This window comes from Mizuhopecten yessoensis, unplaced genomic scaffold (assembly GCF_002113885.1).
Source record: "Mizuhopecten yessoensis strain PY_sf001 unplaced genomic scaffold, ASM211388v2 scaffold1883, whole genome shotgun sequence".
NCBI lineage: Eukaryota > Metazoa > Mollusca > Bivalvia > Pectinida > Pectinidae > Mizuhopecten > Mizuhopecten yessoensis.
In genome coordinates, this window is record NW_018404269.1 from 6108 (window position 1) to 26030 (window position 19923).

The 19923-nt window shown below is 35.4% G+C and overlaps 1 protein-coding gene and 1 long non-coding RNA gene across 4 annotated transcripts; one reads left to right on the forward strand and one right to left on the reverse strand.

Moving 5' to 3' along the window:
• Positions 1-3929: 3929 nt before the first annotated feature.
• LOC110441735 lies at positions 3930-9037 on the forward strand. Of its 2 annotated transcripts, none has more exons than XR_002461911.1 (4): positions 3930-4037; positions 6230-6531; positions 8491-8546; positions 8928-9037. It is a non-coding gene; the product is annotated as an uncharacterized LOC110441735 (long non-coding RNA). The 2 variants fall into 2 exon arrangements; XR_002461910.1 differs by having other exon boundaries at positions 3931-4037; positions 6226-6531.
• A 662-nt stretch (positions 9038-9699) lies between these two features.
• On the reverse strand, positions 9700-18663 carry LOC110441744. Of its 2 annotated transcripts, none has more exons than XM_021484987.1 (8): positions 18453-18663; positions 16398-16748; positions 15801-16196; positions 14098-14187; positions 13005-13145; positions 12256-12368; positions 11011-11272; positions 9700-10647 (listed from the first exon to the last, which is right to left on the reverse strand). In XM_021484987.1, exons 1-8 carry the CDS (start codon positions 18505-18507, stop codon positions 10625-10627), a joined length of 1431 nt encoding a protein of 476 aa, XP_021340662.1. In that variant the 5' UTR covers positions 18508-18663; the 3' UTR covers positions 9700-10624. The 2 variants fall into 2 exon arrangements, with proteins under 2 accessions (XP_021340662.1, XP_021340669.1); XM_021484994.1 differs by lacking the exon at positions 18453-18663 and adding an exon at positions 17107-17166.
• Positions 18664-19923: the final 1260 nt, after the last annotated feature.

A 19923-nucleotide genomic window follows, 5' to 3' on the forward strand; every position in this document is an offset into this window, starting at 1 on the left:
AATGGTTGACAAGGGTGTAATGGGAGGTTTGGTATTAAACACGTCTATCAAAATAAAGCGGGTAATATATTGTCGACAAGGGTGTAATTTGAGGTATGCTATCAAAACATGTCTATGGGGATAAAACGGGTAGTATATTGTTGACAACGGTGTAGTTGGGGTATGGTATTAAACACGTCTATCAGGATAATGCGGGTAGTATGTGGTTGACAAGGGTGTAGTTGGAGGTATGGTATTAAACATGTCTATCAGAATAAAGCGGGTAGTATATGGTTGACAAGGGTGTAGTTGGAGGTATGGTATTAAACACGTCTATCAGTATAATGCGGGTAGTATGTGGTTGACAAGGGTGTAGTGAGAGGTATGGTTTTACAAATGTCTATCAGGATAAAGCCGGTAGTATATGGTTGACCAGGATGTAGTGAGAGGTATGGTAATAAATACGTCTATCAGAATAAAGCGGGTAGTATATGGTTGACAAGGGTGTAGTTGGAGGTATGGTATTAAACATGTCTATCAAAATAAAGCGGGTAGTATATAGTTGACAATGATGTAGTGGGAGGTATGGTATTTAACACGGTTATTAGAATAAAGCTGATAGTATATGGTTGAAAAGGGCGTAGTGGGAGGTTTGGTATTTAACACGTCTATCAAAAAAAAGCGGGTAGTATATAGTTGACAAGGGTGTAGTGGGAGTTATGGTATTAAACATGTCTATCAGGATAAAGCGGGTAGTATATGGTAAACACGGGTGGAGTGGGAGGTATGGTATTAAACACATGTCTATCAGAATAAAGCGGGTAGTTTGTGGTTGATAAATGTGTAGTTGGGGGTATGGTATTAAACATGTCTATCAGAATAAAGCGGTTAGCATATAGTTGAAAAGGGCGTACTGGGGTATGGTATTGAACACGTCTATCAAAATAAAGCGGGTAGTATATGGTTGACAAGGGTGTAGTGGGAGGTATGGTATTAAACACGTCTATCAGGATAACGCGAGTAGTATATGGTGAACACGGGTGTAGAGGGAGGTATGGTATTAAACACATGTCTATCAGAATAAAGCCGGTAGTATGTGTTTGACAAATGTGTAGTTGGGGGTATGGTATTAAACACGTCTATCAGGATAAAGCGGGTAGTATATGCTTGACAAATGTGTAGTTGGAGGTATGGTATTAAACACGTTTATCAGAATAAAGCGGGTAGTATGTGGTTGACAAGGGTGTAGTTGGAGGTATGGTATTAAACACGTCTATCAGGATAAAACGGGTAGTATATGGTAAACACTGGTGTAGTGAGAGGTATGGTATTAAACACGACTAGCAGGATAAAGCGGGTAGTATATGGTTGACAAGGGTGTAGTGGGAGGTATGGTATTAAACACGTCTATCACGATAAAGCGGGTAGTATATAGTGAACACGGGTGTAGAGGGAGGTATGGTATTAAACACATGTCTATCAGAATAAAGCTGGTAATATATGGTAAACACGGGTGTAGTGGGAGGTATGGTATTAAACATGTCTATCAGGATAAACGGGTAGTATATGGTTGACAAATGTGTAGCTGCCGAACTCAACAAAGATATGTCAACAAGAAACTCGTTCTCAATATTTCATTTTTATCGCTGGTCGTCTTTCCTTTAAAAGCATTATAATAAGAAATAAAATGCATTTTTGTTTGATTTGAGGAATGGAATTGTCACGAGGAAAAGTTTAATATTCTGACAGAATAAACATTTTGATGAGGGGATGCTCGAGAGTGATTAAAATATCGTTGGTTGTTTTCGAAATCCATATTACATTAATTAAACTGCTTGAGTATACAGTGTCACAATACGACTGTCACGCTGGTTTAATGGGTTCTAAGAATGATGGAACTTTGAATAATCCAAAATAATTCCTGTGAAATTGCGGGATACGATTTTAACGAGGCTTGTCCTTTTCCATATAAATTATTTTTCCAAATAATTGAAATGCAATCAGGTCATAATGCATTCGTAATTGAACCTTGCTAGTAAAAATCCCTTGGGTATAAACTTACTGTTATAGTGATGAATCCTCTCAGCAAACTCTGTTGCTTAGAACAAGACAACGAGAAAGCAAAGCATCTGTGCTTTGAAAACAAATCAGTTGCATATAATCCTTACAATTTGGTGGATTTCAAGTTTACCATTTTGCAAGAATAATGGATTGCGCATTCTGATATGCCATAGAGAACTTGACAGGTACCGCTGGTTGGCTGTTCAATAGTACACGGGGAAACGTATGCTCAGTTGTGATTCTGAACACATGCAGCGGTTTGCCTGTTCAAAGCGCAGATATAGACAATCGCTGTTGTTTATGTACATGCTACATTCATGTTAGTCTCATATTTTACATATATTGATATATGAAGCATATATTTTGTTCAACCGTTAAGCAGGTATGTGATATAAACAATTCCCAATAATGAAATAATATCTGGGAAAAGTCATTTGGAATAATCAAGTAATCGACAAACCTGGATACAGATATTTTTAGCTTTATATTTAGTATACAACTAAAAATGTACATGTAACTGTTCTGTTTCACTGTGTCTTGGTAAAGGAGCGGATAGCTCCGAAAATTTGACAATCTTAATTTGTCCACACTGTTGGAATTACTACTTTGCCCCATTAACTATATATATATATTTAATATTACAATTATTGACGATACTTCTTTAAAAATATGGTATCATTTAGTCTTTGACGTTATATTGGAAGAACTTGACTTGAAATAATGAGATAACTTATTTTTTTAATATCTTGAGTCAGCTACCGTCGAAATTGCAAACTTCACATTTTGTTTTATTGTATTCTTTATATTAGCTGATATGACTAATATTTGTATTGGTATATTTCAGGACATTTGGATAATAAAAAGCACCGAAAGATGCTCGAGAAAAACTTTATTCCTTTTTTCAAATACACTGACCGATTTAAACTAAATATAGGAATGGCAATGCATTTCTCGCATGAAAACCTTTAATGGTGGCGCAGACAATGAATTGAATAAATGACACAATTTGACTTAAACAATGGAGTTTATGGAATTTCAGTGCGCATTATTAACTCTCTAGGATGAAATCAATTCATCCATTAAATGGAAGGGATTGCTGTCTATTAAGTAAGGAACGGAATGAGACAAATTAACAGAATTAGACTCTTTATGGGAAAAATTGAAGGCTTGCGTTTAGCTATTTGGTTGATTTGATGAGTGGAAGCCGGGCCGATCGGTAAGCAGGTACCTGTCTGTCTAATCCGAAATTCATTTTCGATCAATGACTCACTTAGAGCAAGCTTTCCTTCTCAACTCAGGTGTCTTACTTTTGCAGATCTTAGACTGGAAAGATAACTTACTCCTGAGTATAAAGCCCAGTAATTATTTCGGCACAACAGATAAATAGAGATTGAACTATGACGAAACAACTCCGAAATCAGAAGTATTCGTTCTGACCCCACGTATGGTTATTGAGAAATATTCTATGGTACTATGTGTCCGTGACGTTCTGGACTAAGGATATAAATGTTTTTCTACTCGGGTTAGTCATCTAGCAGAGGTTGACAAAAGAAACGGAAATGAAGCAAAGGTCTGGAAGCCGATGTGTCAAGCGACGCACGGACAGGGCGACTCCAATATAACGTTAACGTAAAATTCTTCATCGGATGTATACATTTTAACGCAGTAAATTTGAAAAGCCATATAATATGTATATATGTATGTGATAAAGTCAGTTGTTTATGGGTGCGGGGTGGTTGTGACGTAAGGACTTGGGAATGGCTCATACCTCTAGGTGATCATCAATCAAAAGACACCCTGGAAATCAATTTTGATTAGAGTGTGTACACTCCCACATTAAAGCAGCTCGACTTTCATTGGTTATAGATGGATCATCCAATCAATACATTCTCACGTGTTGCATAATTAATGGCACAATAAAAAGGAGGCCGGCAGAATTAACGAACAGCTCACGCAAGATACAAGAAAGTCAGAGACGGAGCTCCTTTATCAACAAAGTAAGTACATATCCAACTGGGGGACAAGACAAGTACGACATTTAATACTATGTATAGCATCATGCCGAAAGTATTCGCGATTTGCATATTTCATGCCTGTCTACGTTTTTGCTCTGTTTTTTTCCGGAGTCATTGATTGCGCCAGTGAAACGAAATCGGACAGCCTGGCAAATCATTCATTGGTGTTTTATTTGTCAATTCATTTTGTTTTGCTGTTGAATGATTTGCAAATTATGGTGAGTTATTCCCATGATTTCACTGTAAGACACAAAAAATGGCCTAGTAAAATCGATTTTATCTGCATAACTTGTCATACACCAAAAACAGTCAGCACAAATACATGAAAAACAATTCCTCAGTTTTTTTTATATAGAAACGAATTTTAAGTACGTGGAATTTTGTTTCAATAGCGCCATTTTTAGACCCATAAAAATAAAAACAAGTGTGGTACAAATACATGAAATTTTGAATAAATTTGGAGAAACCGCGAATTCTTTCTGCTGTATGTGTCCCACATTAAATATGAATAATCACATATAATGCTTCCACAGCCTAGGGTTAGAGTTAGGGTTAGGGTTAGGGTAAGGCAACAAGCGCCACTTCATTGAGGCTACATTAACGGGTTTGTACGTCCTTAGCATATTTGAGTGACAACTATTAAAAACAAACTGCAAACTAATTCCTTAAAATCTAGGCTGAACATGGGTTGGACGCGAAATTATGTCGTCAAACAACCCTTTAATACAATGGTGCCAAAAGATGGCACAAATAAATAATTTGTTGAATAATTAACAGCATCTGCATATTCATAAAACTATTTATTGAAGAACAAACTGGCGTAATAAAACATTTCATTTTTCTGCCTGTTCCGTGGAAGATTGCAGTCGTACATTCCAGAGCCAAAATAAAGTCACATGTGTATTCTTTTCTACTATATTCAACGCATTTCTATCCATTTTTTAGAGAATTATTCTTAAATCAACTGTAACGCTACCGAAACAGCCATTTGCACCGTGAAAGAGAATTGTCTGAGTGCTTCTCTTACAATATCTTTCAAAGTTCTTTCGACCGAGATGCCACAAATTATTTTGTTGCGCAATCTTGTTATTTACTTTTTCCAAATTTTATTTAACCGTTAATGGAAAATTATGAATGTATTATGAGATAAAATAATACAACATATTCTTTAATATATATATGTCCGCCTGAAGAAGCCATAGAAGGCAGAAACGCCTAGCGGACGATCTGAAAGATTTATGTTTTTATTCTATAGTTTCCTTCGAAAGGGCTTATTTATTTATTATCTACTATATATTTATATATATATATATGAGCAAGAGTAGAAATAGAAATTATCATACAGCCTATCAGACCTAGTTTGATATCCTATTTTTTGATCTTACGATTCCTACCGGTCGTTTCTCAGTTCGTCAGGTCAGCCGATGAAAACACGTTGAATACCAATCATGTTTAAAACAAACTCTATCTCAGTTTTGAGAATTACATTTTTACTCATTGTGAAGCTTGGTTTAATATTGTGCTTACTTTTGCAAACAGTAAAATCGAGGAAAGTAGGATTTAATTTTATATCAATTATGTTAGGGTTGAAATATTTGTACCAATCAACTAGTGATTATTCTTTACCTGTAATAATACTTAATTAAAAGGATATTGGCGAATGATTTACCAATACTGGTCTACGAAGTAAAGGTGATGTTTTGCCAGTCATTTTGTTTTAAAATTATTTATGAGTATGCATATCGAGTTTACATACTGTATACTTGTTTAATTTTGCGGCCTAATAATTCGCAGTTCTCCTTATCAGAACTAGTTCGCGGGTTTTTATTTCGCGCAACAAAAACCAGGTCAAAACAAATCGTGGTCGCAAGGTTATATTTGTGTTTGGGACAAGCGTTATATCAAACTCACTTAAAATATGACTTTGACATGTTTTATCTTTATTATTCTGCAGTAAAAAAATGTCACTGTATATTCATGAAATTAATATTCACTTTTGTTTTAATTTTTAAATCTTTTGTGACAGGGAATATAGCGAAATAAAATCTCATGCGTTATAAAAATCATAGGAATTTGAGAATTAACGATCAGTTAGCAAAGACTGTGTAATATTTATTGATTGAGACTCCATTTTGTAGTATATCTTATATATGTGTTTGTTTTCATTAAGACAGGAGGAAAATGCGTACTTACGTGGTAGCCGCTCTTGTAGTTGCCGTTGTGGCATGTCTGACACTCGGAGTGTCTGCTGGTGGCTACGGATACGGACACAAAGGGAAAGGCGTGTACCAACATTACAGACCCCCTCGTTACGCGTATAGATACATTAGACAACCATATTTATTGAATGGGAACTCCGGGTTCAGCCAGCGATATATATCTGGTTACAACAGTGGTGGTTTATATGGTTACAGAGGTGGCTTCTACAATCGATCGGGTGGAGGCTTAAGTTTAATCTGGTGGCTTCTTATCGCAGGTTAGTATGTATAGTTTGGTGCGTGTAAGCACATCAATTAGATAACTTGTATCATTTGGCATATCTGATTTCATTTTGGTGTAAAATGAAAAAAAACAATTACTACAATGAAAAAAATTCATCCGGAAGAATCATGCCTTAATTTAATTTTCATCGCTTTATATTGAATATGAAATTCTGAAAAAAGACGCATGTATTTTGGTTTTTAACTTAAGAATAGGAGTGGGGTTAACGTGACGACTGACAAATGATAATTTCTTTCGACCGTGTTCATGTTGCAGTCTATACGTAAAGCATTAACATCTGATAATAATCGAGAACAAATCTATGTTGATATCAGATATTTAGTTTGTTTAAACAGACAATCAATGATCGATCTATTGTGAATCATCTACAAACATTTGTTATAATGAAGTTCAATTAAATCCGATGAGGTTACTTTATTTTAAGATTTGGGGCAGAAATCGTGATTACCCATTTTACTGGCGACGCGACAGTATAATCACAATGTTCTGCTTCAAATATCAAAATAAAATAAGATTATCCCCATTCTAATTCCTATTAGCAAAAGCCACCGAATGCAACTCCGTTTTTATAATCGCCATCAGGGGTTCATATGCAACTGACAAATTTGCAGACGGTATTTCGTTGTTATACTAACGCAAAGAATTTCGATTGGCCAATCAAATTTCCGTTTACATCTCATACGAATAATTACCATAATACTCTCACTGCACCCTTTGACAAATACATTTTGTCCGGGTGAATTTAACGGATATGCTTTAATCCATATTTGATGAAAGCATACATCGTATCGACACCATAGTCCAGTAACTCTATAATAATCGAAAGAAGGACGTACCGATTGTTTCAAGGCCTTAAGATTTGTCTCCGTTGTTTTGGAAGCTCTTGTTGTTGTATCCTCTCGGTTCCTGTTGTTGTCGTTCGTATAGGTTATGTATTCCGCTTGTGTGTCGACTCCTGTTTACCTTTTTAGGATATTTGTTTAACTGTCGAGAATGGAATGCTTTTGTTGAGATACTATTGTGTTAGAATCGCACGAAAATATGTTTCTGTCGATAAGAACAGGTATTGCAATTGCGATATAGATATTTCCGAATTGTCGTAGTGTTTGTATGTTTCCCCACAGACTATTGTCATATCCATTGGAACAAACTGTGTGCCTCTCTTGGCCAGCTTGGTTTCTTTTCTTTTCAAACAGGCTGAGGTTATAGAACTTATCGGATTAGATTACAAAAACCTTGCTGTGTCCTTCATTTTTACTTTGAGATATATCTATATCAGCTGCTATGTTGATATCTATTCAGGAATGATTCATCCTGCGTTTTCTGCTTAGAAAGATGGATTTGATTTTCTGATCAAACACATTCATTTTCTTGTAAGAAGCATATCTGCTTCTCCACCTATGAAGGTATTATTCCCATATTCGATACTCGCTTGTTTTGAATATTACCATTTCCCTAATTTCGCATGCTTAATGACAAGTTTTAGACACTGGAATTCGATAAAAGTACAGGAAAGTGTTATGGTCCCAAACATTTTCCATTTACTTGTTTGATATGGTTATCACGTTTCGATTGAGCTCATTAGTGTGTCTCGTAGTTTTGCTGTTGCTACCCTTGTATCATTTTGAGAACTTGACATTGCTAGGACTTGACTAAGATTTAAATAGCGGGTGTCGTCGACGAATTAGAACCTATTAGATTAATTATCCATTCCGAACACTTGATCATTTCCTCTTAGACATTTTCTAGAGTGTAAGTCATCCTTTTTCATATTCTAATTTGGTCGATGTTTTGTTTTCCAAAAATTTATTTAAAATCTTATTTAAAAGCTTATTTACACTCAAGTGTTCTCTACCTGTTTTTCATGGTTCATGTATGCCTTTACCCAATACACAAATTTCACTTCTAACTTTTGTTTTTCTTCCTTTTGCAGTTGTCTTATTTGCCATTCTTGCTGACAAATAAGCAAACGAAAGTGTTGTATTACAGGTAAGCAATTAAATAACGTATACTTATTTTGTTTCACATATATATAAATTTATATTAAGTATCAATGCCTCCCATTTCTATTAGAGTTTATATTCAAACCCTTTGAGGTTATGATGTAAACGGAGAAATATTCACTGCAGTTCCATTTTCGCCATTTTAAATGAGGGCGAATTTATCATTATAGCGAACATCGGTAAACAACATAATATCCATAGAATGAATGTGAAGGTCGAATCTAACACTGAGCAAAACTGTCGAAAGACGAACACTTTACAGGACGCAAATTTCCCAATGTACAGTGCATATAACTGCCCGCAACTGAGGTAATTATGTGAAGCGCAATGTAACTAATATGAGGTTTTATTTCTGTTATAATTTCAGGGATAAACTATGTTTACCCTACGGCTGACACGGACTCCACACTTCTCTGTTCATTTGGACCTGCTCTGAATTTTCGCTCCTGTTTTCAAATAAAGAAAAGTATATGCATACTATGTGTGATTTTTTTTTATCTTCACTGCAGTCAAGATATACGAAATTTTATATCTTCACAAGTAAATACATTATTCTCATTCTCCAATCAGAACTGTTTTCTTTTCATTGCAAAGATTTTTAGTTTCAAGTTCAGATAAAGCGACGGCGAAACAAGTGGCTATTTTTTCTACTATTGCAACATACATTATGGTATTTAAACAACTACACCATTGATATCAATTTTGTTTGAAAATCATCCTACCAGATAATAGTAGCAACGGCAACAACTACATTGAGAACCCCATTCGAAATGGCGCTCTGCATTGTTGTCAAACGTGACGTCATGAAAACCTGACGCTAAACATTACGCTTCGAATTCCTGCACTTTTCTGATGTAGCAATATTTGCTTCGAGTTACTGAAAAAAATATATTAAAAAGAAAATTTAATGACTTTCCCGTTGAACACTAGATATGTATTTCACCCGTTTCAAACAATTAAAATTATAACCAGAAAACTAATGTTATGGCGGAGTGTGTTTTCGTAGAGAGGTAACAACTTCTTTGACAAGTATGCTCCACCAGATATTAATTCAATTAAAAGGGGGCTTTAACTGACACTTTAACTCAGAATACAGTTATTAGTTTATTTAAAAGTGCATTATCAAATACAATCTTTGTAAAAAAAAGACGGCAAGTATAAATGATATTTTTCGTACAACTTATACTGTATGTTCTCTCTTGGGAGGTGACGTTATTACCAAATTGTTGACATTCAAACATACAGTAAAACAATGTACATGTATGTGCCTTTTGGAAAGGATATTGAGCGTGAACAGAATATTCTAAACGTTAACATTAATGCCATTAATAATCGAAGAATAAATTCAAGTGCGCAGGATCTGTCCCTCGTGGTTGTTCGGCTGTCAGTAAGTGATTTTCCTCTAAAGCCCATTGCTGCATTTTTTTCTGTATTATTATCTATCGGAAACAATGAGAGATGACGGCACAGATTAGGTTACGTGAGGCCTGTCCAATGAAATCACGCCCGGCCACGCTTGCTTAAAGGTTGGTTAGGGTTTGACGACTGGATATGGAACATTTTTGAATATGAATACAGGAAAATCAAGAACATCTGATATCTTTCTACTGCTTTGTTTCCTTTTAAACAAACTAGATTGATATATTTGAAGGGTTTATTTTATTTTAAAATCATTTGATTCCGAATGATAACAATTTGATATTTCCACTGGGTAACGTTAGGCAACCGGGGCCAGGTGGTTTCCAACATGTAGATTTTATTGTATGTTTACCGTATCCAACGCAACGTATAGTGGTAATGGACGAAATACGACAGTTGTGTGATCGCACAACGCGCCAAATTATCGTGTGCATATCGTACATGCATCGTGCGCACACCTCCCCCATATCGTCTTTACATAGTGCGCATATTTGTAGCATGTCATTACCTTTAAATGACGATAAAAGCAAAGTAGTGAACCGATAACCAGTTAAATTTAATGACAGATAGGTCGTTGTAAATGCAATTTGCATACCGAAGCATGCCACACTGATTTACGTGCTTGTTCTCGTGTGTACGCTATGTTTACCCTTTTCTTTTCCGTGATCCTGAAAAAAAAAACGTAAAATAAAAATAAGAAAAGAAAAACCAAATACATTATAAAATTACATATTTTAAATATAGATATGAAATAAAAATAATGAGCCATGTCAACATAATTCTTCAAAATGTGGTGTCTCAATTATTTTTTTTTAAGAGAAAATCGAACTTATGCTTGATGTCGAAGGATTACATATGCCAATTAAAAAAACCTCTCAAGTTTTGGAATTTCATTGAAAATCGGAGAGCAAAATATGAATATGTTTAGTACTTTGCATTCCTTTATCTACTGAAAAATATTTTTCGATTGCTTACAAATACCCCCATTGCTATTAAATTAATTACCCATATATGTTAAAATGTAGACATACGTTCAAAAATCATTTCAGTATCAGTGTTTGGGGGTTTCCAAATGTCCGGTTCCATGTCAAAGCGCCTATCAGTTATCCTGGAGTATTCCACTGTGATAACGTCTCCCTCGTCCATCGTGTATGGAGTTGTCTGAGGTACCAGTGTTGTGTACGTCATCAGATCAGGGTTTTCACAACGGAAATGTTTCACGGTGAAGTTGTCGAACCTTCTGTCGATACTGTCTGACACGAATGTTATATTCCATGTTTTACGACGCTTACACTGCAAACAGTAAATAGCAATAGTTTACTGCACGTTACATATAACAGTAGTCCACGTGTTGAAGCCTGCATACACTATATATAACAGTAGTCTACGTGTTGAAGCCTGCATACACTACAAATAACAGTAGTCTACGTGTTGAAGCCTGCATACATCTGTTATCAAAGGTTACCAACCATTACCGACAATATGGATCAGGAACGGCAACAGCAATCACAGATAGAGGTGATAAAGTGTGACAGCAATATTTACAAACAATTATCATCAGAATGTTGTTACCAATTATGACAGGAAGATAATATAAAAGTGTGGACAACCAATACAATAAATGTTATCCAAGTATGGCAAACAAACACTGTAGGGCACTGTACTCAAAATGTGGACGACACTGCTCATCATTGGTAGCTGAAAACAAAGTGTTGACAAAGACAGCTGGGTCCAAAGTATGGACAACAAATAGCACAAATAAATAAGCCTGTGGAAATCAGACAAATATCCACAACTGTAGCTGAAATCATTGATTTCAATTTCTCATGAAAATCTATATAGGCATACTGTTACCCATAGCAAAGCATCTACTCACTACCGAGTGTGTTCGTTCTTCTGCTAAATAATTCTGGACACCAAAAAAAACCTACAAATCTTAAATGCTAAGCATCTTTTTCTCCGAAATTGATGCATATGCAATTTAGTGTTTGATTTTTCTGTATGCCGAGAAAACTTCATTCAGTCAAATTTCGCCCTTCACTGGTAGAATCTATTTCGCGAAGTGTTAGACTCGCCTTTCAAATGTTATTATTATGCAAAGTATGTTAATTATGTACTTATTTTCACTGCTGAGATAAATTCGCCATCATCATGGAGGGCGAAAAAGGCAGAAGTTAAACTGCGGCGAAACTTTCTCGGTATACAGTACTTTACTGAATATTACTTCCGGGTCATGTTAGTTGAAACCGTCGCACTTGAATGAATCATTTTCCTACCTTGAACATCCACTTGCATGTGAAGTACTTCTCTGTGAAGTTTCCATTGATGATCATTCGCCATACCCTCCCCTTGAAAGCTGTTTTTCGTACTTTGCATGCATCATGTTTCTCTAAAAGGACAAGTGATCATACCTTATACGTTCGTATCAGTTAAACGATTAATCCTATGGCAAATATTGCATAACTGCTTTTAAATAATTTTCCCCGCTGCACTCTAGTTTTTTTCAATCAACAGTTATCTACCCCTTGACTCCGTTTTCAATTTACCTGTAGCACACTTGGTCCATGACACTTCGTTGTCCATATAGCGCAGTGGGTCAGATCGATAATATAACATTTGGAGGTGGAGTGTTCGAATCTTGTTCTAGCCAAAACGTTATTTTTGCTCTCAGAACGCTATTGTTTATTATATATGTTTTATTTATTTCATCGCTATAGTTTTTTCATGAAATTTCCTCAAAGTATACTTTCCTTTTCAGAAATTATCTATCTAAACTATAGTCATGCCAAAAAATAAAAATATGTTAAGGGTTATTGCATTGGTACGGGTATCTTAAAATTGAATAACGTAATGATGAAAATATAATTGACGTAAACAAGTACCTTTTCAAATAGTATGGTTAAGATATACTTCGGCAGTCTTATGGGGAGAGTCACCTGATTGACTGTTAATGTAAATGTATGCAAGTAGCATGTAGTTTCGGGTAAAATAATAAAATTATTAAAGATCATATTATTCGTCTCACCTTCTTTCAAACAGTGTTTAGGTTTCCCAGGCTTTTTTATTGAACGATACGTGCAGAAGTTATGGGAATTGTTCGATGGCACGAAGAGTTTCGATTTCTTTCTGTCACACATTTTACGGAAAGGACAGAAGTATTGGTGATCTGAAAAATAGAAAAAGGAGAAGAACCAGAGAAAAATACAATGACTCACTGTAATATATATATAATATAATAGGGGCTCTCGAACGTACTTCAAAATGTATTTGTTAATAATTCACTGCTAGAGATAAAATATATCGTCTTGATCGCTTGAATTAAGTGATACAGTAGAACCTTGATAGAAAGCTATTTGTTTCTCTTGCCACTTTGCTCTTAGCCAACATAACAAAATGTACTTTTGCTCTTTTTCTTAAATTTATCCTCAAATCTTTTATAGTGGAAAATACATTCTGGACGAATGGTTGCAGTATTACGAGGTCTGCTTTCGTAATTTGATAATTAAGCTTAACATACAGCATCTTTCTAATTTTAGCGCATTTGATTTGTTTATAAGATTGCCGTGTTCAGTTTCTTGCAATGATCTTATGATTCCTCCATTGTGGATGGGTTGAATCAACATTCCATGACGCTGTACAGTTGGTCGTCAATCAAGCGCGATGAACGCGCCTTAAATGCGATAATAATACCTGTGGGAAATTACAATTAGCATACCAGAAGGTATATCAAATAAATTAAGGTTGCTTGCACAGGTTTTTTTTTCTTTATTAATAATAAGTTTTCCTCGATAATTTTTCTAAAGAGCGGCTAATGGTTTTGCAGTGTTTAAGCATCAAATAAGCATATTCTTTTAAAATAAACCAAAATATATATTAGCCTGAAAGGAGTCTTCTTTTACCCCAAATAAATCAAACTGTCCTTCAAATAATTTACTCTGTACATGCTACAACTTATTTGAGCTGTCTATGATAGTATTACGTAGACGGTACATTCCATCCGATCACATCTCTCGACCTTTTGTCATTTGTTACCGAAACAAAACAGTAATTATCCGAACATTTATCGCATACAATTTGCAGTTAATGTCAAATGCATTTGATTATATAGCAATACGTACTGTGAACGCACGTAGCATGCATCCCTTGCTTGGTTTTGATGACATCTTCTAAGTCAGACAGCGATGAATAAGTTTCACCAACCTTGAGGACTGTAAAACCAAAGTTTTGTAAAGTATATATATTACGATTTGTCGAAAGAAGTGTGGTTACATCAGAGATACTATTATTAAATATTGAACAATAAACTGCCTGATATGAGCATAACTGATGTTTTGGTGACGGATCGAATGATACATTGTATATGGATTAAGTAAATGTTATTTAATCTTTTTAGAGCAATTTTGACACTAAAACGTGTTTGGTGTAAAATGTGTATTAAGCAAGATCGTATATTTCAAGCGACACATATCTCAGCTTTATGAATCGTTACATGACCTGGGATATTTCAAAAAATATGTTTCTTCTACACGTCTATGAAACAAATTTGAGTCCTTATTTTGTTTCTGTATGCTGACAATTCCATACACGAAGTCTATGATAATGAAATGGCTATCTCTTGCTGTAGACGTCAAAGAACATGTCGTTGTACTGGTCACAGGTAACAGGAATGTCGTTTTACTAGTCACAGGTAACAGGAAAGTTGTTTCACTAGTCATAAATAGGGAGAATGTCGTTTTCCTACTAGTCATAGGAAGGAGAAAAGTCACTTTGCTAGTCACAGGTAGTAGGAATGTCATTTTACTAGTCAAAGGTATGAGAAATGTCGTTTTACTAGTCAGAGGTAAGAGGAATGTCGTTTTACTAGTAACAGGTAGGAGAAATGTCGTTTTACTAGTCACAAATAGGAAGAATGTTGTTTTACTAGTCACAAATAGGAATAATGTCGTTTTGCTAGTCACAGGTAGTAGGAATGTCATTTTACTAGTCAAAGGTAGGAGGAACGACGTTTTACTAGTCACAAATAGGAAGAATGTCGTTTTACTAGTCAGAGGTAGGAGGAGTGTCGTTTTACTAGTCACAAATAGGAAGAATGTCGTTTTACTAGTCATTGGTAGGAGGAACGCAGTTTTTCTTGTCACATGTATGAGAAATGTCGTTTTACTAGTCACAGGTAGGGGTAAAGTTGTTTCACAAATCACAAATAGAAAAATTTCATTTTTGCCAGTCACAGGTAGGGGGAAAGTCGTTTTCCCAGTCACTGGTATGAGAAATGTTTTACTAGTGATAAGTAGGGGAATATTAATGAAATTAAATTGCTTGTCTTGCGACCCTACAATGTTGAAACAATGAACCGTGAATTTCAGCAAATGACAAAAAAAAAGTGTTTTACTTTAGGTCACCCCGTCGTATTAGGAAAAACACTATCAAGATCTTAAACAAATTTTCTTACAGTCAATCCATTAAAAGGTTAAATATTAGTTAAACAGAATGAATTTTCACCAGATGGTTGTTTATGCTGAGTTGTAATTGATTCCTAATGACCTGCATATCAACGTCACGATAGGGTATTTTAATTATTTGAAAGACATTTAGCACATCGGCCATTCATTACTTCGGTAAAACGGGCTTGCGCATCGCATGAGTACCGTTGATTATATGTTAAAAGACTGATAACATATTTTATAGTTTAGTCGCATTCCCCTTATCTTCATCATACAGAATAAAGATTCTACATTCGTAGGTGGGTTTTTTTACCCTCAACAGGAGTAAAATTAATTGGGTAATGGACAATTTAAGTAAAAAATAAATAAAGTAAACTTACATTTGTAGTAAAGCACGAAACCAGAACCACCTTTTATGCTATTATCTGTAAACTTAAATCCAAACGTTATGTTGACGGGTCCAGTTGTGAAATTATGAATATAAGTCATAGATTGCTCTAGTTCTACGTCTTGAATGAATGCAGTGTTAAAATCATCACCGATATCCAATGACGCAACGTAGATAGCAACGCGGCTGAAATCTCTCCGGGTCTGCAGATACCCGTTAAATGTCACGGTGCACCTTGGTGCATAACGGTTATTCTCGATATGAAAGACGTCCTTGCCGTATTCCCATGGAAACCGTTCGTGACTCCTCACTACGCCAGACGGTTGGTTATGGCGTTGTTCTATGTTGATTGAATGCGTCTTGTTTCCAGCGCATATATCTGAAACAACTATAAAAGACAAAAAAATATATTTTCTTTCTGTCTTAACCTTCAATTCCTCTGAAACAAAAGTTAATGTAGAATACACCGTTTCTTGTGCAATTTCTAATTTTAAAAGATAATTTGACAAACACAATGAATAAAATATGTTGCTGCTAATACAATGTATCAATCAGAGGAATATATGTGATGATTAGAAATGCAATATACCTGCTTTCTGAACACATTTCCAGTCCTTCACCATGACGTTCTGCCATTCCGACGACGGACATTTCGTTCTTAAACTAGTAGAAGGAAACGTTCTATGAATGGATGATAGATCAATAAGACATTTGCTTTTCCAGTAGCAATTCAAGATGTCGACGCGTAAATCTGTGTATGGTATATCCACCCCGTAGCAGACGTGCCCAGCTTTACAAGACACACTGGTAGGGTACACATCAGGTTTGTATATCACATATCCAGGGGGACAGGACAGTTCAAGAAATTCACAGAAATCTTTAGTACTCTTTCCAGCACAACACTGTTTTAGTTTTTTTGTAGAAACTCTTTTTGCTGAACCTGAAAACATGATCAATACATATGATATAACTTTGCGGCGAATTTATTACATACACATGAAAAACTGTTAATATGATAAAAATGTTGTAGATGTTCGATGAACATTTCCCCCAAAGAGTAAATAAACATAATGTAATAGTTTTGTTTTCCAGAAAATCAAACATGACGTTTCCTTCTCTTACATGCACGATAGACTCAAGAGATGATAACATATATGCAAATGAGCATTTTTAAAACTATTACAGGAACTGTTGTCTATCTCCCTCCAATGCAATTACTAAAAGATAGAGTCTCACACCTTATGATACCTTCCGAGAGTTATCGCCTTTGGACCCGCTTAACATTATTTCATACTTACCAATAATTGTCAATTATAGAGTCGACCAATGGTTTTTGATATATACAGAAGTGGTGTCTCCATCAAAGCTGACAAATGCTATTGGATGCTTACATAATATTGTCCCTCAAATCTCGAAAATGAGCCGCGGCATTTTTTCGTTTTTAGTACGAAATCCCAAGCTAGTTTTCAAAACCGGACTATCTTCATGGACGACTCATTTAGACTGTAAGGTATGGAAGTTATTTTTAAGACAGTCTTATATTTGAAGCATTTTAAACAATACACGACGTAGTTGCATCATTGGTTAAGATTATTACAAGCATTTACCGTAAAAGAATCGTGCAAGTTGCCCAGTGTTTTAAACCTGAAATAAAGTATTGATTTAGGGGGAGGGGTGCACTAATAACCATAAAGCCATACACGTGTCAGTTTGTTATTTCACCATTGGCAGCAAACTGACTGCAAGAATCCAATGTTTATTTTCAAGGCCGGCCTATTTTCGAAACTGGCTTATGTTCCAGATATATTTGACTGCCAGGAATTTCAGGCTTATTTTAAAAGCCGGCGTTTTTCAAATTAGGCCTATCATCAAGAACTTATGATGAGAAGGTTATGATAAAACATAGTGTTGTCGTTATCAAAGCTAACGAATGGAACATACTACTTACATGTAAGAATTCCTAACAATATTTTTCTCAATCAAAGGCGTTCAAATGTATATCATGCCTACCGAAAGTTGCCTTATCAGACCTGACCAACGCTTCATGTTATGAACAAAGAGGTGACCCTATCATAGGTGTCAGATATCGCACGCTACATACAGTGAGTGTTATGTTCGTGTCAAAGAAGACACTACAACAGAGAAAATTCTCTCTGGTAAAGCTGACCAATACTGGAAAAATGCTTAATGTAATTTACAACTATAAGAGTTGAACAACACTGCAATATGTTTGCAGAAAGGCTGCCTATATTTGACCTGAACCGTATTACGCAAAACGAACAGAGCGTGTGTCTGTCAAAGCCGACAAACTCTGCATAATACTTACAGAGCGTGTGTCTATCAAAGCCGACCAACTCAACATAATACTTACTGAGTGTGTGTCTATAAAAGCCGACCGACTCTACATAATACTTATAGAGTGTGTGTCTATCAAAGCCGACCAACTCTACATAATACATGTACGTATAACTTACAAAACGTTATTGCAAAGATGACTAACAATATCAGATTGCGTCTCATTGAACAAATTCTACCAACATAACTTTGCACTTTCGAAGAAGTGTTTCAATGTATCAAATCTGACTTATTGATAATTACGATGATATATTTCCATCAAAGCTGACAAATACTACGCGATACTTACAGAGTGGTGTCTCAATCAACGCTATCAGGAATATGTAGCCGAATAGCGGACGCATAGCCGGTGATTTTCACATGTATCCTGGCATTCAAAATAGGATCAATAATCTATTTTACAATGATGATATTTTCTGGAGATACTGAAACCTTCCGTAACGATATGCTGTTTACTCCAACGTGAGTTTACGTAACGCCAACACAGGCTATACGTACAATTCTTGATATTTATAGTCAATGGACATAATAGAATGTGGCAAAAAATGCAAGGTTAGTCGAATTTACATATCACTGACGAGGATATCTACACCAGCAGAAGTGTATAGCGTCTAATCCTATATCGTGCGAACAGAGTTTGCAACTCTGCTTCATTTATTTAAAATCCCGTCATTGTATATTCTCATATTATTTTCTCACTTCTGTTCACAACAGGAAAAAAACGTTTGATTTTAGTTTTCAGACAAATTTGTTTTTTTGTAATTGAACAGTGTTTATCGGGAATCGAACCGTCATCCCAAAATGTCTTTTTTTCTATTTTAGAATTTGTAGAATTTTCAAAACAGGAATCTGTTAAGTTCATACCATGTCTAACGCGTTTTGTAATAGTTCTGGTGGTTTCTTTTAGGTTTCATATATGAATTATTTATTGTACACTGTACATGCTTTTTGCGTTTCATTTCCATTTTTATTCTTGGAATTGTGCATTCTATCTAGATTGATTGTAACATCTAGCTGCGGTTTTAGTTTTTAAGATCTTAGTAAAATGTAACCGCTGAATATTTGAAAACGATTTCAATGCCTGAAAAGGCTAGACTCTTAGTTAGTTTGGCCCGATAATGATTGGAAGTACGACTTATATAAAAGCATAAAACTCATTCACTATTTCGCTAGCAAGTTGAAATTCTATAAGATGATGGTGATGCTATACGAATTATATCAAGTAATATGAACATTATATTGTTATACTATGTGTAGACAGAATAAGCGTACATGTGTTACTGTTGTTGTTTTGGGATAGTTCTCATTGATGTTGTTGTTATTGTATACATCGGTGCATTCGAGTCTGTCTGTCTGCTCCTCTGGGACATGTTTTAAGGTGCATCAGGACACTTTGAGATCGCCATATACGGTCGAAAAAGAAAGTCAAGAATTTAGAACAAAAGCACCGTTTCACAAGCGATCAAATATATGAACTTTTGAAAGTAGAACTTAATAAAAGTATTGGTGTGTTCATGTTCTAAATATCCTACTTTATTATAGCGGAATCCGGTATTTTGAGGTACAATTTTACATATCGTAGTAGCTGTGACGCACAAAATTTATACCCGTAAACTGATGAAAATTCAGTTGGGTAATATACCTCTGAATGCGCTGTTATATGTAAGGTTTGTCGTGCCATGGCGGGACTTTAATATAATTATGCAGCGCGTACATTAGATGGCATGTTTTCAATCCAACTCCTTACCACATTTGCCGCC